The 22,201-nt window shown below is 41.8% G+C and overlaps 1 protein-coding gene across 1 annotated transcript; it reads right to left on the bottom strand.

Moving 5' to 3' along the window:
- Positions 1–6,202: 6,202 nt before the first annotated feature.
- LOC309673977 (small acidic protein) lies at positions 6,203–11,394 on the bottom strand. Its single transcript, XM_082485867.1, has 5 exons — positions 11,279–11,394; positions 10,910–10,990; positions 9,449–9,509; positions 7,557–7,666; positions 6,203–6,649 (listed from the first exon to the last, which is right to left on the bottom strand). Exons 1-5 carry the CDS (start codon positions 11,336–11,338, stop codon positions 6,440–6,442), a joined length of 522 nt encoding a protein of 173 aa, XP_082341993.1. The 5' UTR covers positions 11,339–11,394; the 3' UTR covers positions 6,203–6,439.
- Positions 11,395–22,201: the final 10,807 nt, after the last annotated feature.

Raw genomic sequence — 22,201 nt, 5'->3', positions numbered from 1 at the left:
CACAGTGGAGCAGTACAAAGAAAGAGCACAAAAAATACGCACATCACAGTGCCTGAAATTCTGTTTGAACAACTGTATTGATTGGGTCTGACCCCTTTACATTTTTTTCCATTATTTGAAAAGGTGCATCTAACTGTAGCTGAATTGAACCAACCGAGATGAACTTTCCATGAAAACTTCTTGAGATATTTCTTTAGTTCAAAGCTTTGGAATTTTAAAGAGCATTTTTAATACAAGTCTGTTGAGGTATTCTGTGCAACAACCGTACTTGGAATGTTAAACTACAGGTAAACCGAAGAGGAAGGTAAAATTATAAAGCCCACCATTAAATTACTGGGAGATGGCAGAATAACTTTGAGCGCTAATTATAAAAGTAAATACACCCAGGAAGTATTGCATATGTGCACATTTGTGCTCTGTTGTTACTTACTTGTCAGTGCCCCTGGTTGCCTGACAGAGAGTGTAAAACAGCCTCCAAAGAAAACACTAAGAATTAGACAGCATTTTTGGAGCAGTTATTGATGAAATAGTGTTATAAGATGTAAGCTTAAAGGACAATGCTGTTTTCTTGTTGCCAACTAGAAGAAGCCTTTTACCAGGAGCTATAGAATAAGAACGCACTAGAGGAAGGAAGAGATTGAGAACGCAAAGGTGAGTAGTGAATCTATAGGAAATAATGGCAGAGATGTATCTGCAAACAGGACTGAGTAAGAAGCTGAAGGTGAGAGTGGTTTGAAGTGAGGGGTAGTAAAAGGATTGAGGGAGCTGAAATATGTGGACTCGGACAGAAGCAAGATGCTTTAACAAAGGGATTCAGCCTAAATTGGGGGAGGGGGAGGTAGGAAGAAAGAATAGCCGGCAAGTGAGAATCTAAGCCCAGCATCCTAGCACAAAAAATACCTTGTGAATGGGATAAACGAGAGTAGAGTGTTGATGGTGGCAGTGGGTGAAGGAGAGAATCACTGATGACTTTAAAATAGCGTTTTGGTAATAAGACAATTGTCTTTTCTATTGGCAGCTGCTGTGCTCAGTTCTTTTAAGCCAAATTGCAGTGAAGAGTGGCTGGTATGAGCGAAACTCTTCTCCTCCCTATAGAACCAGCTTGGCCCAGAGCCAGGAGTGGAAGAGGTCAGTGTCCCCTGGCACAGAGCCTGGGCCCGAGTGAGCGCTTCTCTGTCGGCGGTTGTGATGTGCCAGTGCAAGGTGGAGCGTTGTGTTCCTGTGGTCTCTGGCCTCGCTTCTGTTATATTGTCAGGGGGGTTGGGCTGGCTTGATTTTGTCTCCAGAGCCAGAATTGAGAAAAGCCTTAACGTCGTTTTCCGGTTCATCTCTTGAGACACAGGAGGTTTTGGGAGTTTTTTTTGAAAGCCTGGCTGATGGCTTATGCAAGGTGTAACCCTAATGAAAAGAAGTAGCTGGCGACATTTAGTTCCAATGAATTGTACCATCCTGGGGGAAAAAGTTGACCTCAGAGAAGTCACTGCTAATTCTATTTGTCTCTTGTATTGTCTGTATTGTTGGCTTCTCTGACTGCTTAGTTCATTCTAAACAGTTCCTCTATATCTCTGCTCTGCTTCTTCCATACTGTGCCCTTGAGCATCTTCTTCTCCCAGTATGGAACAGGATTTTGTCTTCTGCCCAACACGGTCGTAGTGCATCTGTGTGTATGTGTTGGGGGGTGCGGATGCATAGACATGCACGCGTGTTGATCCCATTCTCCTGTCATTGGGTGCTAAGACACAGAATCAGCAAAAGCTGAGGGACCACTCCTGAGACGAGTGGCAGAACTGGCTGCTCTGCTCAATTTCCACGTCCTAACCTGGCTGAGAGGCTCAGAGGGAAGATAGCGCAACATCTCGTGAGTGTAGCTGTGTCCCCTGCCTTCCTCAAAGCCTTCTGTACACCTGAGGACTCTTCAGTTGTCTTCACTGAATCCAGTTTAAAAGTGACTTGAGAAATTATTTTGTACACAGATTTTATTCAGGATCTGGGTAGTGGCTCCATCAGTTGACAACTGACTAAACTTGTTCTCTATTTTTTTTGTGTCCAGTATCAATTTCTTATGTTCAAAAGAAGTCTTTTTGACAAAACAAACTTGTGTTTTGGAAAGAGGTGTTCTGTTATTGCATCCTTATAAACAGATCTCAATTACTAGACTTTAGTGGCTGTAACAGTGAGAAGGAGACTTGGCCCCAACCAGTTAAGGATCAAAAGCTTCACCTGGATTTGTTTTAAAGCTTTAGCAATAAATATGAGAGTGAAAAGGAGCCAGTTCAGACTGTCAAACCTTTCTGCACCCTTTAACGTAGCTTGATATACTTGCGTTAAGAACACGTACTTATGGTAAAGGTTTGAGAGAATTTCCCTGCAGGTCAAGGTGGGCAGTTTTGAAAAAGTTCAAAGCAAGGAGGTTTTTTTGTATGAGCCCCCATATTGCTTGACTGATGATACAAAAACCCTCTTCTGATGTATGTTACTTTTCATTCTTCTCTCTCTCTCTTTTTTTTTTTTTCTCAACTAGATTGTCCTGAGCTATGGACACCATAAATGGTACTGGATTTGGATAGATAATAGCACAAACTGTCAATGTGATCTCATTTTGCACCTGCACATCAAAACCAAATCAAATGAGATTAAATCACCAAGCATTTTGTTTCTTTAATGCTGTGCAAAAACTAAGGTAACTTTTATCTACCCATGGTGATGCTATACACCTGTGCACTACTCAGATACTTTTCTCAGGAAAAATGCAGTTGAGGTAGCAGTCTTAAAAGCAAACAAACCCAACTCCCGCTTTGTCCCTTCAGCGAGGGCACCTTGACACGTGTCCCTTCTCTTAATCCCCTGACAGCTTCCAAGAGACTGATGCAAATAACTGTGCCAGGCTTTGATTATGAGATATTGCGCTGCCACTTATTCTCTTTGTCTCCTGCAGTTTACAGAGGCAGCTTCGGTGCATAATTTAATCCCTGTTCTGGGGACTGTAACAAATCCACTGAGATTTCTACCAACCGTCCTCTCTGGCATCAGAACAACATGTGCACAGCTTCTTTGATGTGAATTCCCCAACCAGAGCCTTAGAAGGACCTATAGCTTTGAAGCTGGCCTATAAATTGTGATTTCAGGAATCAAGTTGTCAGCCTCCTCTTCAGGGAGAAAGGGAGAGTAAACTGTAAAGCAGTTGCATAAAGCTACAGGGCAACTTAGAGATCTGGTTTTCTTGGCCTCGAAGAATTCCTGTACGATGTTGAAAAAGAAATGGATCCCTCTTTACCTGGCTGAGAAGCATCCTCTTTTGTGACTGCAGGACCTTGTGGGTGGTGGGGTTGTGATGGTACTCGTCTTGAGGGGTTCCCTATTCCACAGCAAATGGAAGGGGAACAGGCACATGGGTGCTTTCCACCTGTTCAAGTATTGTCAGTCTCCCAAAGCCAAATGCTGATAATGCACCTGCGCTGACCTTTGCGTAGGAAATTTTTCAGTGTCATTTAGAAACAGATTAAAACTTTTACCAGATGTGATGGTTGTTTTGTGACAGATCTAACTTTCATCAGTTGTTTCCTGAGACGTGTTGGAGTACAGGTAGACTTCTGGCTTTCTATTGAGATGGAAATAAGCTGGTCTTTGAGGAATTTCAGTGGCCAAATCTTGTTTGAAAAGACAAATGCAGTTGCCCTCTTTGTGATTCAGTGTCTGCTGACATCTCTGGGGGCTCCTTCCATACCAATCTGAAAAGGTAAAGAGATCTGTCTAGAGTCAGCCAAGACACCAACCTTTATTTGTCCTGTGTTCTCTGTCTCCTACGAGAGCTGAAACCATTCTGCTACTATCCATGCCACTACTGCTGATGCTATTATACCGAATGTGGCTAAAATTGACTCCTGAATTAAAACATTTACTGCACCATCTACGCTGAACTACATCAGCCTTTCTCAGTTTGTATGGAGAAGCTTCTTAGACAGCCTGCTTTGTAGAGGAATCTGCAAGTTCTTAACGTATGTTTATAAATGTTACACAGAGACGGACATGATTATGTAGAACTCTTCCTATTTTGAGCAGATGAGTCTTAGGTCAGCATCAGAAATGAGTTACACCAAGCCTCATCAGATGTTCACAATATTACGTGTCGTACTTTTGGAGAAATAGACGTTGTGCTGTGTTGATTTTTTTTTTTTCCTGGTTAGACCGTAATTTCAGTTTATTTTTTATCCTTGTGTGGTCTATTTATTTATATTCAGAACCAATGGCCAAATCTGTTTTGCGAGGCAGGAGGCTGTAATCAATTCAGGGCAGAGCTGAGTGGCAGAGCCCTTGATGGTGCTCATTATGGCAGCCTGCTCTGTCGGCAGAGACCCGTGCAGGACCTGACATCTAGATCTGCTTTTCCAGGTTGGTGCACTGCAGAGGAAAGCCTTCAGGTGAGGTTTTACCGTGCCCTTCATTTGAGGCTAGTGGGAAAGCTGCAGGGCGCTCTGCCTGGCAGGGTGGGTCTACAGCAACAGAGTCCATCACCTTTTCTGAACGTGAGTCTCTGTTTCGATGCATGCTGGTGGGCAAGCCCAGAGATCTGCGGGGATGCTGAGCAGCTGCGGAAGAAAAGTTTGTGAGAGCAACACTAGTTCCGACGCTGGAACAGAGAAGGCCGAGAGGTCAGTGTATATGCAGCATTTTGCAGCCTGCGCCTTAATTTTGTAATTGCACTCAGGGCAATAAACAGGCAGCAGCCACATCTGAAAGAATTTAACAGTAAAATGCAGGTTTAAGGGTAGCTAGAGTGTCTAAATAGGAAAAAAATGGGATCAGTCTATTAGGAAAGTTAATCAGTTGATCTTTTGGGGAGGGCCTCTATCTCTTTGTAGAGATAGAGCAGCTTTCAGAAGTCGTGGTAAAGTTTTCTTTCTTCAGCGTGTACAAGTAACTTTCATTTTCGTCTATGTATTACAAGCTTGTGGTATTGGGAAAACAAAAAAAATGCATACGAAGCAAACATAAATCACTGTTAGTGGCTGCTGTAATGTTGTTCTTAAAGCTGAATGACTTTGAAAAATGTTGTATTACATAGCACAGCAAAACAGATTAATCAAAATCTACTCAGTTTGTATTTACAATCATTACTTTTATTTTTTCCATAATATAACTTACTCCAAGTCCTCTCTCCATAACTGATGCTGCAATGTTTACGTCCAGTAAACCTATACAATGATAGTACATAATGCTGCTTTCATGTAAGCCGACTGGCTTGCAAATGTTGTCTGCATGTCATAAATTGTATGATTTGGTAGATTCTCCACAGGCATCTGGGGTGTTTCCTGAAACACTGTTGTGGCAGAATGAGGCTGTACTAGAGGTGCGGATCAGATGTTCTATTCTCCCAGCAAGGAGAGGCAGTTGATCTGTCTGATGTACTAATAGGAAACGAAGTCTAAAAAGTTCTGTTATTTTATTAATTACTTGAATACAGTAAACTATAAATTTGCAGAGGAATGGATATGCTTAACTCTTGCTGGAAGGAGTTACTGGAACTCCTGACTCTTTAAGCACATCAAGTTTACTTGAGAGGTACAACCTTTTGTGATAATTGACTTAGACCTCCAAGTGATGCATGTATGGGGAGAAAAGGAAGAAGGGCGTGTGTACTTAACTCTGTATTCTATATTTAAAAAAACTAAATGATTTGTATATCCTTTTCATTATCAAAGTATATTTTCTCTTTCAAAGTGAACTGCTTTCTTCAGGAGGAGTTATTTTTAATAACAGCTCAGTGCTATAACCAGGAGCCAGGAATTCAAAAGTCCCTCTTTTCTACTGAAAGGTATAAAGAACGACAGTTTACCCCCCACATTATAAAGCCAAAGAAGCAATTAGAGCCTTCTGTTGTATTATGCGTTTCTAAAACACCTCCTTCTGTGCAACTGCTGTAGGACTTCAGAGTAATTAATGCTGTCACAAAAGTGATTCTTCCTCTTAGCCCTGTCAACACTAGCATCTATAGACAAAATCATTGTTTAAAGCTCTAGTACATCACAGAATAGTGCTGATATTGGTATTTTACAACTAATGCAACATCCAGTAAGTCACATGTAATCTTAATAGTTAAAAATTCAAGACTGGGGTAGTAACAAAAGAAACCACTAACATGAAGTTGCCTTATCTGGCATGGAATAAGGGGGAGGACAGTTTAGATAACATTGTAGAGATTGGGCAGGAACAAAAAGAATTTATTTCTCCATCCAGTATTTTATACACTTTACAAAAACCAGTAATATCACTGTGCCCATAAAAACGTTATCCATGGCAACTGAAAGCAAATACTACTTTTTGTCATCTAACGGGGATTTTTAAAATCATAATACAAAGATTTGTGCTGTAGCAGTCCTCCACTTTGCACTGTAACAATAAGGCTTACTGTACTTTAAATACAAAGCTGTTACATCTGCAGTTATGAGCCACTGGCTTTAACAAACATCATTTTATAGTTGCTTTTTGCTTCTTTTTTATTTTCTGGAACCTCAGCTTCATCATGTTTCTCAGCAGCTTGTAGCTCCTCTGCAGACTCCTCTTGCTCTGACTCAGAGCCACTTTCAGAGTCCTCTGAACTCTCTTCAGAGGAGTGTCCAGCTGCCTCTTCCTGTTCTTCACCTTCCTGAAACTAGAAGTTCAGATTATGAGACAGATAAACCATTATTTCCTGGCCACTCCATTGCAGCTTTTAAGATTTCCCAGCGAGAATATTTCGCTTAATGGCTCCTTCTATTTTAGTACTAAAATGGGCTATGTTGCTAAACACAGGTCTTTAATATACAAATTATTAGACAGAAAGTGACTCCACTGAAGTGGTTAACTGTATCAACTGTGACATTCACGGTTTCACAAGCTACATTCTTATTTAGCTGCAGCAGAAATCCAAAAGACACCATTAAATGAGTTTGAGAAGTTTCAGATCACATCAGTTTAAGTAATTGCTTACTTTGGTGTACACAGTACATAATGACACTTGAATATTTGTCATGGAGTGAAACACAATGACACTAATGGCTAGACCATCAAGAATCCATATTCATGACTAATCTCTGAAAATAAGTTTAGCACACTGCAGCGTGATGAATGCTGAAATAATCCAACGATACTGCTAACAAGAACAATCAAAATGGAATTCTGTTCATGCTCCTAAAGAGAAAAGCCTCCATGGCTGTAATATTAAGAATTCCCAGCACTGCACAGGTGGTTTTACTCGCTCTGGAAACATCAGCTATGTTTTTATGCAGTAATTGCTGCTAACAGCAAAAAATTAATTACTGCACCTTTCAATTGGCAGATAAAGACACGTTCCTAAAACCATAATTCTCTTGGGTTTTGTCACACTTCTCCTTCTGCTCATTCCTATGGATGGCCACCACAGTGTACACAAACAGGGGTCAAGAGCCTGCAGTGAGTTTGTCCTTTAACCCAAACGGCAGAAGTTTGCCACTAGTTGTGGTGACTGGATTTGTAAACCATGCACATTTTGTCCTAGCAATGTGAAAGCCAAATCATTATGGAAATGAACAGCTTACTACCTCACTGAAACCGAGTCCACAGTGGCGCCGGTTTCGTCCAGACATCGTGCTGTCCATGCTCTGTTGGTACTGAGACTCCAGTTCTTCATTCATTTTCTTGTCTTCTTCCCCTGCATTGTCCAGTGTACTTTGGTTATGGTTCGTTCAAATTAACAAAGACATCAAATTACACGAAGTCGTATTTTCAAAGTTTATCACTATATAAGTGAGAAAGTTTTTTAGCCATCTTAAACCACTAGATTGAGTATTATTGCATACAAACCATCAGATTTATAAGCAATCTTATCAAGTGCGCAAGCAAAGTTGCTTTGATACAAAGAAGGTTGGTAAGTTCCTAAGACCTGACGCATTCAGACAGTTGTACTATGCGCAGTGTATGGTCTGCTAAACAAGGTAAATGTAACCAGTCTGACTTCTCTGTGCTGCCTGCCAATACTGCAACATGTCACAGCAAGAAGAAAGTTTCTGACCTTCACTGCATAACATGCAATTACTATGATTAAACCATGATTAATATATAGCAGCAATGGTCCAGACAACACTACCACTCTTCCTTTTAGAGCTGTATCTGAAAATATTTCATGCACCCTGAATTATCAGGAGCAGTTGCTACAGCTCTACATTTTTCCATCTTTAGGAATTAGCAGAAAAACCAATTTTCATGAGCTACTTCTACATGCCCTTTACTTACTTGTTTGAATAAGTAAATAAAGAATAATTTTTACTGGGGGAGTATGGTCTAAAATAGTTAAGAATCCTCTGTTCTCATGAAAGGTAGGAATCGCTAATTCTCCCCTGATAGGCCTACAACACTCTAGTTTTTAATTTGTACCTCTGTAAAATTAAAAGTTTGTATTGCAAACTAATGCTTCCTCATTTGGAAGTTAAAGCTGTATGTTATTATAAAAGGACAATAATGGTATGTCAGACAAGGCAGTAAAGTGTTAAGAAAATAGCTGTTCTGTGTGGAAAAAAAAAAACGCCAGCATCTTATTTTTTTTGCTAATAACAAAGCAGTACTGATTCTTTATGACTCCTTAGGGGAAGCATCACCTCCTTTCTAGGAAAATCAGGTATAAGGAAGTGATTCTTAGTCACTCTGCAAGCTAACAACAGCCCCTGGAACCAATCCTCAGGCTTCTTTTGGTGTTTTGGTCCACAGATCATTTTTTGTCAACTGAAAAATTACTAGTGGGGCATATCAGGGAAAGGAGTTTTCTGGAACTCTGACAGTTGCTATTCTATACAGCTTTGTCAAAGCTTCTCTCAGTCAGTCAAGCTCAGCTTGGTTTCGATGTACTTTGACTTACCACCTAAGCAAGCCTGATAAGAAGTTACCATGGTCATACATTACATGACATCACATGATTGCTGATTGCCAAGATGACCTTGCTGATCTTTTCAGCTTCTACCTCACTGCTTTAAGGCAGAGATCTTTCGATTCAATAGGTAATTGGTGGGGGGAGAAATCAACCCTGTTCGTTTCCATGCACAATGATGTAGAGGTTTGGATATCCACACCTGGCAGCAAGGAAGAAGTATAATACTGCTAGGTACCAACAGCAATAAAACTTTACTTTCTTCTTTGGATAGCTAAATAAGACCGAGGACCTATAGGCCCCGATTTCCAGGGCATTTGTACACAAGATTATTTGACCATCAAGGACTTTGCTGAACCTGGACTTTAGAAGGCAAGCAAGTGCAGTCAGAGAAACTGTTTGTCAGTAATCTAATGAGACAAATTAGGAACTTCTACAAATCTGCAGTCTGACCAGTCTTCAGCCACGAAACCTGAAATCCCTCCCTGCAACACCTATGAAGCTCAAAGTACTGGGATGTTCCTAAATAAGTGTTCAATTTCCAACTTTGTATCAGCTGTTGGATAAACTGACCTGTCCTGAAGTGAGAGGTTGATCTGTGGTCTCCGATAACAAGGCGGCCAGTATGTTCTTTCTAAAAGAAAAGGCAGTTTGTTTTGGAGCTTTAGGGTGCACTGACAGCTCTGCCAACATTCTGGAAATTTCAAATGGAAAAGGTTTGCTGTCAAACCTTGACAACCAACTGTAAGACTGTAAGTTTTATTAGCTAACAACTGCTGCCTCTTGATGAACTTGTTTCATATTTGTTTCACTGAATTTTCTGAAAAAGAAAACCCAACAGCTAGATAGTCTTTACTGTTCCCACACCCCAAACCTGGTTCTGTTTCATTCTGTTTCTTGCCATTCCAAAGATGAAGACAAGCCATGCTAGTATGTCAGCTAAACAAGGAAGAATGGTGACCCCCTGATATGAAAACTACAATACGCAATGCTGGACAAGTGTGAATTTAGGTTCTGACAATTTACCCTTTGGGTCTCTTTCTCTGGCACTATGCAATAGTTCAGTCTGTACATCTTATGGTGATGATCCCACTATTGGACCGGTCACAGTATCAGTTAAGACCTTCACAGTGCTCATTAATGTACTGCCTCTGTAGTTGCTCATTAGCAAATGTATCCCTATAGGCAAGAACTGGCATTACATAGCAAGCAGCATTAAGTATCCAAATAGATGTTAAGATCAGCGGTAGTGGGATGTTTTAATAGGTTATTGTATTCCTATCCACTAGGAAGTATTAACTTTCACCTCTCTAATACAGTAAAGTATTTTAGCTTACAAAAATACTGTATTCAAGCAAAATAACCTAGTACAAGTGAAATTATTTTTCTTGAAGATACATATAATACCAAACCCATCATTTTGTACATGGGAAAACCGCAATTATATTTTACTAGTTTTGCAACACTTTTTGCAAAAAGCGTAGTAGAAATATTGTTTTAGAGCATTTTATCTTTAAAAGTATTTCCCGGATTATTTAATTAGGCTTACTATTTTCCTGTTTTAGTCTATCAGCTACTATTTTTAATTTTTTCTTTTTTCCAACGAGAGAGAATTTTACAAACCTAGTGCACAGGTTAGTTAGTTTGTAACAAGGGCTCTCTCTGGAGCATCCACGTAGAATTTTATTAGCCGGTCTGAAAATGTAAAGGTGGGGGGTGGGGAAGAAGCTGCACAGCAGAGACTTGACAATTTCAGACCGATGTTTTGCATTACAGGGACATAACAGCTGCGGCTGTGAAACCCAAAATCCTCCTTTAAGGAGAGTCCCAAAGCCAAATTGCCTTTAAGTGTTGTCTTTTTCCTCAGAGCGTCCCGCGGCCTGCAGCAAAGCCCCTTCTGGGGAAGTTTCGTGCATCGCAAATAGAAAATCCCGCGCAGCCGCTGGGGGAGGGGGTGGGGGGATTGAGAGTGGGGTGTTCCTCCCGCCCGGGTCCCCGTGTGCCCACCGGAGGGGGGGAGCGGGGCGGCCTCACCTTCCCGGCGCCCATCAGCCGCAGGAACTTCTGCTTCCGCTCCTCGTTGCCGAGGTCCGCCGCCTCCCAGCTGCTGGAGCCCTGCGGGAGCACACGCTGACTGCGCCCGCCCGCCCCCTCCGCCGCGGCGGGCCCGGCGGCCCCTCACCCCCCGCCACCGCCTCCCCCGTGCCGCCTCCGCCAGCCGAGGCCCCCCGGACGGCCCTCAGCGCCGGGAAAGGGGGCGGCCGGGAAGGCCGCGGCCTTCCCTGCGTCCCGCCGCGGGGCTCCGGCGCCGCACCGGGGCCCCGCCACGGCCTCCCTCCCGGCCGCCGCCTCCTCCTCCCCTCCTCCCGCCGCGCGGCCGCCCCAGGCCCCGCGCCCATTTACATCGGGAGAGGCCGCTCGCTTGAGGCCGTGGTGGCCCTGGGACTCCCTGGCCGAGCTCATCGCTGCGGCTGGGTGACCGGGCCCCTCTGCCGCCTTCCTGCCGGAGCCGCTCCCTCGGCCCGCGGCGGGTCACGGCCGCGGGGCGCGCCGGGAACGGTAGTTCTCGCCCTGCCCGTGGCGGCGCGGCGGGGCCAGGCCGGGACTACTCGTCCCAAGTCCCTCCGCGGCGGCGGAGGCCGTCTCTGCCCGATGACTGACAGGGGCGCGGGCCAGCCCTCGCGCTCTGCCTCCGGAGAGAGGCGGGGGCGGGGCCGTGGCGCGCGGGCGCGGTGAGGGGTTGGGTGTCCTTGCTCGCGCGCAGCAGGGTGGGAGGCTGGCACGGGGGAGGCGGGCTGGGGCTCGTTGCTGTGGCGGCGGCTGTGGAGGCGTTGCAGCCGGTCACCAAGACTTGGTCTCGGTGGGGCGTCCGGTGGGGCGCAGCTGCCGGTCAGGCGTGAAGTGCCGCTGGGGGAACGAGGGGTTAAGAGGCTCCCCACCCCGGGGCTGCGCTTCGGCCGTCGTGTGAGCGCGGCCGGGCGGCCTCCGGCTCAGAGCGTGAGGTAATCCCCCGCTGAGGGAAGGCGAGCTCCGGCCGCAGTCGAGCGTGCGAGTCGCCGGCGTGGAGGCGGCGACGGTCCCCGCCTGTTTGTGCCGGTGCCGGCGCCTCAGGTTGGGTAACGGTCGCCTGAAGGCGGCGGTAGCGACCCCCGCCTCCCTCGCGCCTCAGGTAACGGCTGTAGCCGCCAGGAGACCGCCAGGTTCCCGCCACTTTCCTCATCTGCCGGCTCTGCAGAGCCGGGGAGGAGATGAGGCGCCTCTGCCGCTGTGCTTCTCGATTCGCTTGGGTAACTGTGTGTGTCCCGTCAGCTCTAGCCTGACCCAAAATCCCTCTCTCCACCACACCTGAGTAATGCGGGGCCTCCCTTCTTGCCGACCAATACTGCCAACTCGTGTGGAGAATGGCAGTTCATGACCTGTGTGGAATCCTGTGTTCGGAGCTCCAAATCTTAGAATCATAGAATGGTTTAGGTCGGAAGGGACGTTAAAGATCATTTACTTCCAAGCTCCCTCCATGGGCAGGGACACCTGCCACTAGACCAGGTTGCTCAAACCCCATCCAGCCTGGCCTTAAACACCTCCAGGGGTGGGGCCTCAACAAATTACCTGGGCAACCTGTTCCAGTGCCTCTCCACCCTCAGAGTGAAAAATTTCTTCCTTATATCTAATCTAAGTCTCCCATCTTCCAGTTTAAATCTGTTCCCCCTCTTCCTATCGCTATATCACTACATGCCCTTGTAAAATGTTTCCAGTCAACCCTTCAGTTGCTCTGGCTCTTTGCCATCACTGCCGTTCCTGTGGTCCCATCTCCACCTGTATGGTGTACACCAAACAGAAATTCACTTACTGCTCCCAAGTTAGTATTTGCTCACCTATGACTGCTTTAGAATTAACTTAATTCGAATGGGTTGCCATTGAATATCAATATTCTGGAGTTTCTGCGTAGATTTATTGGCTGGCAAGATGCACGGTCACATCTTTAGGTCTTATCACCTTAATGTTAAGAAAATCTCTTCTGTTTTAATTCCTCAATTACATAGAGACTTTGTCCCTATGATAATGTAGCAGCCCAGCTAATGCCGGGAGGGTTAAGGTGGGTGTGCTGAAATTTGCAAACAGTGTGTGCCAATTCGTATTGCGGCTTAAACCTGGCTAGTTTAAGATTAAATTGGTCGCTTAAGGATTTTTGAAATTAAAATGAGGTAAACGACTCAAGATGAAAAGAGGTAGATATGAGCACACATAAGTGTATGTAGTCTTATTGAAATCTTAACTGATTTAAAACAAGTTATTGTAATTTTCTTGTTTAGCCAAAGAGCTAAATTTAATGTCTTAATTAGATCTTTTTTAAGTGGTTGTCAGTCCATCCATTCATGTTGTCCATGTGCTTAAAGGCAGTCACTTCAGCCATGGACTTTTCATCTCCAGCAGTACCCATAAATGACATGTGCTTGCTCCCTCATTCTCCTTGCATGCTTTACTCCTCTAGTATAGGTGGTCAGAATATAGAGTCATAGAATGGTTTGGGTTGGAAGGGACCTTCAAGGACCATCTAGTCCAACCCGCCTGCAGTGAGCAGTGATATCTTTAAGTAGATCAGGTTACTCAGACCCCCATCCAAACTGACCTTGAATGTTTCCAGGGATGCGGCATCTACCACCTCTCTGGGCAATCTGGTCCAGGGCTTCACCATCCTCATCAGAAAAAATTTCTTGCTTGTATCTAGTCTAAATCTACCTGCTCTCAATTTAGAGACATTCCCCCTTGTCCTATCACAACAGGCCCTGCTAAAAAGTTTGTCCCCATCTTTCCCATAGGCCCCCCCTAAGTACTGGAAGGCTGCAGTAAGGTCTTCCCACCACAATGTCACCTGTCCCTGCCCTCCCTTTAATCCTGACCCATACCGTCTTGGTCAGCTCATCAGCTTCATCCATCCCCAGGTGGAGCTCCATGCATTGACATAGAGGGCAATACCACCTCCTTGTCTCCCCTGCCTGTCCTTCCTAAAGAGCCTGTATCCTTCCATTCCAACAATCCAGTCATAGGAGCCATCCCACCAGGTCTCCGTGATGCCAATAAGATCACAGCTCTGCAGGCATGTGCACCTCTGTAACTCCTCTTGTTTGTTTCCCTTGCTACGTGTATTTGCATAGAGGCATTTAAGTTGGGCCCCTGATGAAGCCGACTTACTGGCTGCAGTGGCTGGAATTCCTTTGTGCTGCATTCCAGGTGCTCTCCTGCTGACCTGTAACCCTTCTCCAGGTTCTGGTCTGTTACTGGTATTGGCATCAAACTGGTAGGAGTGGGATGATGGATTGAGGTTCCCCCCCGCCCCCAGCAACCCTAGTTTAAAGCCCTCTTCGTGAGTTTGGCTTTAAACCTTCAGTTTTCTGAATGTAGTTTTCCTATGCTCTCCCTGTAGTGAATTAAAAGGTCCTATAGGGCTTCTAAAGCTCTGCTCTGAGCTGCCTTTCAGAGGAATCTTTGTGCTTGGGGGATGAACTGCTCCTAGCTAAGTTTGTCTTTATGAATTTCCTCCTTACAGAGGTAAAAATGTGTCATGACAATGTTTTTTGTGAGTGTGACAGTTAAGCCATTCAGTCACTTTGATACTTTTTAACATTTTCCCTGAGCCTGGTTATTCAGATGTCACCCATTGTTCTTTTGTAGGGCTGAAATACAGTGAAAGAAGAGTTGATAAGAAAATATTCTGGAAGATGGAGCATGAAAGTTCAGCAGATCTAATAGTGTAGAGATGTGCTGGTATAGCCCTTCCACTCCTGGGTATGTAGATTCAGAGTTTAAGATTTATGTATAACATCATTACTTTCAATTATTATTTATACAGAACAGCACTAGGATAATGATGTTTAAATTCATGTTCACATATATTGTACTGCTTGAGTATGCAAAATCAAATAGAAAGGCACAGCTGTTACACCTGCTTTCTACAACTTCTGTAGTTATCATTTGACAATGATAAAGGGCAGAAGGGAGCATTAATATAAGTGTATGTTGTATTTACAACTTTAACCTCATTTTAATGTATTTAAATATATAGAGTATTATATAATGACTGTGATAGTGGATTAATTTAAATTTCAGGATTTAAAACATAATTTCTAAAAGAAGGGGCATAAAAGTGCAAAAAAAAGTAAAAATAACATCACTTTATAAACTAAAAAGCTCTTTTTTTAGTAATATCTAGCAGCATTTTTAATCTGTTAACTTAATAGGAATTGTGGTAATCTAATACCAGAGAAATTGTACCTTTTCCATTTAAGTTAAGCTTTTATTACAGTTTCTGTAGTATTATACCTAAAGACCTTTTCCTTAAAAAACAGTTGTGAAATTTTAGCTTCATGGCTACGGTTCCATTATGGGACAAATTGAGAAGGTTTGCCTTTGGAAAAAAAAAAAGTGCAGGAAAACGAGACTGTTAAACTCTAAATCAGCTACTATAATTGGGTTAGTTGTGGCTCACTGTTAAATTCAAGTCTTTTTTCAGGACAGCTGAAATGTACTAATGTTTATATGGCTGAATAATGGTTTGGTAATTTTGGTTTTGTTTACATTTTGAATAAGGATGTGCTGATGATCTTTTAGTGAGATGCTTTTACAATTTATTTTGTCCTTATTTCATTGCTCACCTGGGACAAAAATGCTCTGTTTTGCAGAAAAGGGGTACCTTAATAAACACATCTCTAGCATTAAATGGCATCCATCGACTTACGGTGTAACTTCAAAACAGAGTGATCAGACTGCTAACAAAAAGGTGGATTCTCTCAATAGCAGACTTGTTATGTAAAGGTTTCACTTATCTTTATGGAGATATTACAGATAATTCTGCGGATGCACAACTCAAACTTTGTATAATTCCAATAACACTAGTAAATGATAAGAAAGGAGTTCTGAAAATCCTGCAGTTCTAGGATTCAATGTTATATTTGCTATATTCTTTTGAACAAATGAGAAATACAATGATTCACAGGAGAACAAGACAGAATTGATTTCTAAGAAGAAACCTGTCTTCTCCAATCTGTGAGACTGTTTTAGAATATAAACAAAACAGTAGCTAAGGATCCTGGGCAATATTTGTGAGAGTTTTCCACATTTCTTTGACATAGTCCCTGTGAAGAGACTATCCTGAAATTAATGTTCAATTACAGAAGGTGAGATTTTTTCAATAAGCAGAAACTAGCTACGATGCAGAAATCAGACCTCAACTAAATGACTGCCTATCAGTATAGCTAAAGCACAATAGGGAGGAATGTTGATGTTTCTTGTTGGAAGTGAACAGAGATAGACGATAAGGTGAGAGTGAGATGAGGTGAAATGACAAATAGGGTAACAAAATTATTCACTGTCATGTACAATTATACTCTGTCTTAGACTTTTCTATATATTTCTGCTTCTGTAGTGAGCTCCAGTTTGTGGATGAGAGGCATCTTTGGGGGTGGAGGGTAGGTGAACACCAGCTCTGTTACAGGAAATATCAGAAAATCTACCTAAATGAAGATTTTCCACCCCAGTCCAATTCTCAGTTTTGAACCTTAGCGATCTGTATTATAAAAACTTTCAGGCAGAATGCAACTGAGGAAAGCTAGGTATGGGAAAGCTGAGGCTTAACGAGATCTTGCAGAAGCAGTTTCACGTTTGAAGAACCTGATGTGGAATCTTGGATTTTTTTTTTTTTTTTTGAGCTCTCTGTGTAAGGTAGATTAAAATAGAAATAGATCTGACGGCCCAAATAACTTTTTCATTGTGTAATGTGATAATAATGTCTTTGCTGTGCAGTGACGAACTAAACTGCAGTAATAAAGCGATCACACGGTGACCAAGACATTGGACAGGCCTGGCTTGGTAGCCATGGATTCAGAGTTGAATCTTCCCCTGTTATAGTCCTGGCTCCACCCAAGGCTAAGTGGTCTTTGGCAAATTATCTCACATTTCTGCTTTATCTGTGAAATTAGGATAATATCTACATGCCAGCGTTAAGAATTAATTAAAAGTTGCACAGTGTGTGTTCAAAGCAATGTGTAAGTGCTAAATATTAGCAATAGTGTAATTGGGCTACTGTAATTTATAATATGCTAACTGACATCATCATATAAAATAGGATCAACCTCTTCTCAAGTGCTGTAGAATTTTTAATTGTTACTAATGAACTTCTGATACTTAAAGTAGCTATCACCGTGAGACAGGGAATGCTGCCAGTATCTGTCTGTAGGAAAGTTTAACAAGGAAACTACTGATTTTTTTTAGCTTGAAATAAAAAAAAAAAAGATATCTATGTGCGCATACACCTACTTTAAGTGCACAGTTTAAATTAAATTTATTTTAGGCAGAAAGCTTTATTTCTTTTTAAATGGAAACAGGACATTACCCTGCCATTTCAAAACTGTTTCATCTCTTTCAGCATATTTTAAGCTAAAAACGCTTCCTGTTTTCTGACCAGCTTTGCTTAGTAGTTGTCACTGCAATATATAGAGGTTGCCACAGAGAGGAGTGGAAAATATTCTGTATAACACTGGAGGTGGGGAAAGAAATTTTTTATTGAAATCTGACTTAGGCAACATACTTATTCAGTGTGTTTTAGTGGCCCGATGTCTGCCAAAGTTCAATTCCAAGCTCTTGCTAAGGTTTGTTTTAAGGGGTTGGGAAGAAGGAGAGACAAGCTAAGAGCAAACAAAGAGATGTCAACAGAAGGATTGCTGAGAAGAGAGCATCAGTTGAGGGAAGGCAGTCGTAGCTGTTAACATTTAAAAAGCCCTTTCAAGGACTAACAAAATAAAGGATAGAGATGTCCTCACCCTGAAATGGCTTTTATATTTCTGAACCTGTTATAAAAGCTTTTCTTAGAACACTTCCCTTCTAAAACCAAAATAGTTTCTATGGTAAACAAGACAGGCAGCACATCAATACAAAGACTATCTTCACTACTTTTATTTCTGGGCTAGCAGAACAGGCCATTATTCAATACCACAGAAAAAAATATTGTTGCCCCAGTTTAACAAACGAAGAAAACAAAGAATGGAGAAATGATGTCCTTGAACCTAGCACGGTGCAGGCTCCCAGTACCATTGCGTGTATTAAGCTTTATCCTCAATACAAAGATTTTAAAAATCCCCATTTTTTAACATCATAAAAGGTACGTTAGGACACCTTTCTCTAGGTACAGTCCCAGTGGAGACAGGACCCAGGTAGTTTTTACATCAGTGTAGCCATCCAAGGCCAACGATATATCTCTTACTTGGAGCTGATGTGAACCAGCTACATCAAACTAAGGAAATATAGCACTTCACTTCCTCTAAGATTTTACATCATATTAGAGTGACCGGGTCTCTTCATTTACCACTGTACATGGTACAGTGCTAACATATTGTATCTGAGTAAAAATCATTTTTATTGCAATGAAGATGTAGCTTTATATATCTCACTTCTTTTCCTTCTTTTTCTTTTGTGCTTGCTAGCACATAAAAGCACCAATAAAGACAAGACATTTCACAGAAAGTATCTGCCAGATTCAATTATTCTGGTGTGAGTCTGAATGATGAGACAAAATCTTCAGTATTATAAAAAATGAATTGTGTTTGTTTAGAGTGAAAACTCGGTAGTTCCTTCCTTTCGTGTATCTCGTTTCATCCATCTGCAGTAAAGCGGAATTCTTTAAGGAAAAGGGAATCTAACATTTCCATCTGTTTCTCTTAGGGAATTTAAGTTATTGGGTAATTTGAAAATGGCGTGAGCAAATCACTCCTTAACATACTTCAGTGACTAACACTCTGCTGGAAAAGGTTGAACAAAATTAACATTGTCCTTTTTTTCAGTCATGTGGTGCTGTGAAGGCCAAAGTCTCTGAAGTCAGTTGAAAGTTGCCTGTATACAGAATTTTTCTCTTCGTATAATTATTCCTGTTGTTAACACCTGTGAGTCTTCTGCTGTATGAGCAAAGAGGAATTAGAAGGAAATGTAATTGGTGTGGGAAAAACACTGGCTCTGTGTGTTCTCTTTCCTAACCCTGTATGATTGTAGTAGTTGCTCCTGTCTAGGGACTTCAGTAACATTTGTGGGAGTGACCAGCAGGAAGGAATAACACCAGGTATCTTTATACTGTTGGTTTTCATTTGATCCAAAATGCTTTGAGAAAGATTTAAAGGTGTGGAAAAAATGGGCATGTTAAAACTCTGATATATCTGCATAGCTCCCATGTCACAGTCCTTTTTGAAAAGAAATGTTTCTGCGTAACTTTCATCATCAGTGGAGCACATAGACTTTTCATATGCACCCAATGGCCAAAGAAACTTTGAAGGCTGCTGAAGATTTTTCTTTTCTGACAATATCTGCATCTCCACGTTAGAGCTATATCACAACACTGTCTGCTGCCACCCCATCAGACAGATTTTTTCGCCTGCAAAAACATTTTCATTAATTTGTGTCCTAACAGTATATCTTCCAAATATGTGATTGTTCATTATCCCTCTTATTTACAGGAGCCTATAGGAAGATGAATCAGGTCCGTTGTAGCTAGTTTGTATGTGTTCTGGTGACTTGCATTACTTAAAACGTAGGCAGCATGTCTCCTTGACAATGCTGATTTTTGCTCATTTTAGCTACTGGAAGGTCTTTACTGTACAAAAGGACATACAAATACATATTTGCTTTGTCCATGTACTGGGCTCATGGATTATTAATTGTGTATCAGTCACAGCCTGTTGGCTTTGAGTGACTGCAATAAAAACAAAAATAAAAGGGAAATTCATTACCCTCTTTTACCTGTTTAACACCAACATCTTATTTCTTCCATTAGGTCTTTAAAATTAATGTAGTCATCTTGTCAAGCTGTACACTGTATTAACCAACTATAAACTATCTGACAACTTTGCCGAGAACCTACTGTGCACTCTGTCTGTACTGAAGTTGATTTTACCGTTTTGGTATTCATTCTCTTATAATAAATGAGATTAAGTTTCAGGTGCAGTACTGCAGCAATTTATGTACATTTTGACTTTAAGCATAGAAAATTGCAGCCCAAGCATTATGATATTTTTAATAGTTTGAAATAATACATTTTAAATGAAATAACCTAGGCATGAAAAATCATGTCCTCTTAATATAATGATATTTATGACAGGTCTGAGACTGTTGTGGAATTGTGGTACCCTGCCTAAGGGCATGTTAGCCTCCTTTACGTTAGGACAGTGGTTGTGACATACAGGCACAGTGTGCCAGGAAGAAAAATATGCTGTTCAACTGACTTTATGCCACCTTCCTTGTTTTTCTGGGGGCATAACTGGTGCCTTTTTCTATTTTAAGTCATGCATTATTTCTAAAGCATTTGGGATCCGAAGTGGATAGGCTTAGTATATATACCATGTATAATGCTGTTAATTTACTAGAAGTAAGTTCTGTGCAAAAGACTGAAGCCTTTGTTTGAATGAAAAGCTGAGAAAAGCAAATGTAAGGCTGTACGTTGTCCCTAAATAGTTTAGTGAGTGCCTAGAGAGCGATACTCATAAATGTTCCTGTATACGGCATTTTTAAAACTAGTATGTGGATTATACAATATACTATCATGTACATCATAGAAACACAGAATTATGTAGGTTGGAAAGGACCGCCAGGGGTCATCTAGCCCTACCTCTTGCTCGATGCAGGTCCAATTACAGCAGGTTGCACAGGGCCGTCTCTAGTCAAGTTGGAATATCTCCAAGGATGGTGATGCCACAGTGTTTCTTGGCAACCTGGCCCAGTGTTTGACCACCCTCAAAGTAAATTTTTTTCTTCATATTGAATTGGAATTTCCCACATTTCAGCTTGTGTCCATCGCCTCTTGTCATGTCACTACGCACCTCTGCGAGGAGCCTTGTTCCATCTTCCCTACAGTTGCAGGCAGCAATAAGCTCTCACCTTCACCCGTTGTTCCCTAGGCTGTGCAAATCCAGCTCTCTCAACTTCTTCTTGTATATTGTGCTGCAGCTTCCTAGTTGTCTTGGTGTCTCTGATGGACTTGCTCCACTGTTTCAATATCTGTCTTGTACTGGGGAGACCAGAGCTGGACCCATTGCTCCTGATGCAGTCTCACAAGTGCCAGGAAGAGGGAAATTATCAGGTCCCTCAATCTGCCGGCAATGCTCTTGTTAAAACAGCCCAGGATGCTGTTGGCCGCCTTTGCTGCCAGGGCACACTGCTGGCTCGTGATCAGCTTGTTGTCCACAGGGACCTCTAGTTTTTTTCTTGCAAATAGGCTTTCTAGCCAGTTGGCCCCCAGCCTGTGCTGTTGCATGGGGTTATTCCATCTTAGATGCAGGACTCTGCATCTTAATGTATTGAATTATAATTATAGAATTCAGCGTATTGAGTTATAATTTTGTGATAGTAAGAATTAAAAGCTTTGAGTTTGTCATTTGGGAATAGCAGTGGCATGCCTTCTGAATAGCCTAAATAATGCAGAATTATGCGTAACATGACTCATTTTTGGATAGTCAGTTTAACAAAATCACCTAAAGCTGATGATATATCATGTGCATCCTGGGATAAATACATTACAGAAATCATAGTAAATTACCAAAGAAGGGATAGTGAATTGTTTCCTGAAAGCAAGTAACTTTTAGACTAGTGATGCTTCATTTTTGTTTTGTACGTTTATAAATAAAGTAGGCTACGCTAATTTGGAAGCAAAATCAACAGTACTTTGTGGTTTTTCTGTTTATTGATCAACTGAATATTTAACTTTTCTTGTTAGATTAATTTAGTGTGGAATATTTTCATTAATGAAAGAGTTCAAAATATACTTTATTCTGATGATATTGAAACACCATTTAATATTATCCAGTGTTATTGTATTTTGAATTATTTTCATATAATGGTTGTTCATGACTAGTGTGCTTTCACACGTACATAAATTCTCAAACTAAAAGCTAACTTAACTTTTTATATCACATGTCATTTTTTATAATAAAATATTTTATTATAATGTAAGAATTTTAGAATTATATGAGCAATTTGGTGGTTAATAACAAGTGGGTTTGGTTTGGGTTTTTTGACAGTCATGATAAAGGTAGTTGTCTTTGTGTTGTTAGTAAACCCCCTTAGAGGTAACACAAATCTTTACTTATGCCTTTCCCCCACTGTTAATTCATTTGCCCTATTGAAGAATCTTGGAATTTGTCAGAAATGAGTCTGGGAGGATGAATTCAACAGATCTCTGTCCATGGTCTGTTGCAGCTTTCTCAAAAGGGCTGTATGTCTGCAATGTTAGGAAAATTTGGCGTATTGTAAATTAAACCTCAGTGCTGAAACTCTCGGCATTTCTGGTGCTGCCTA

This window comes from Vanellus vanellus (genome assembly GCF_965231255.1).
Source record: "Vanellus vanellus genome assembly, chromosome: 6".
Taxonomy (NCBI): Eukaryota; Metazoa; Chordata; class Aves; order Charadriiformes; family Charadriidae; genus Vanellus; species Vanellus vanellus.
The sequence above is the reverse complement of the archived record's forward strand: the minus strand, read 5'-3'. Positions and strand labels throughout refer to the sequence as shown.

Excerpts from the sequence above, each read along its gene's own strand:
- LOC309673977 (XM_082485867.1), bottom strand. The coding sequence starts at position 11,338 with ATGAGCTCGGCCAGGGAGTCCCAGGGCCACCACGGCCTCAAGCGAGCG. Across the intron at positions 10,991-11,278 it reads AGCGAGCGGCCTCTCCCGAT|GGCTCCAGCAGCTGGGAGGC; the intron begins GTAAATGGGCGC and ends GTGCTCCCGCAG. Across the intron at positions 9,510-10,909 it reads GGCTGATGGGCGCCGGGAAG|AAAGAACATACTGGCCGCCT; the intron begins GTGAGGCCGCCC and ends CTTTTCTTTTAG.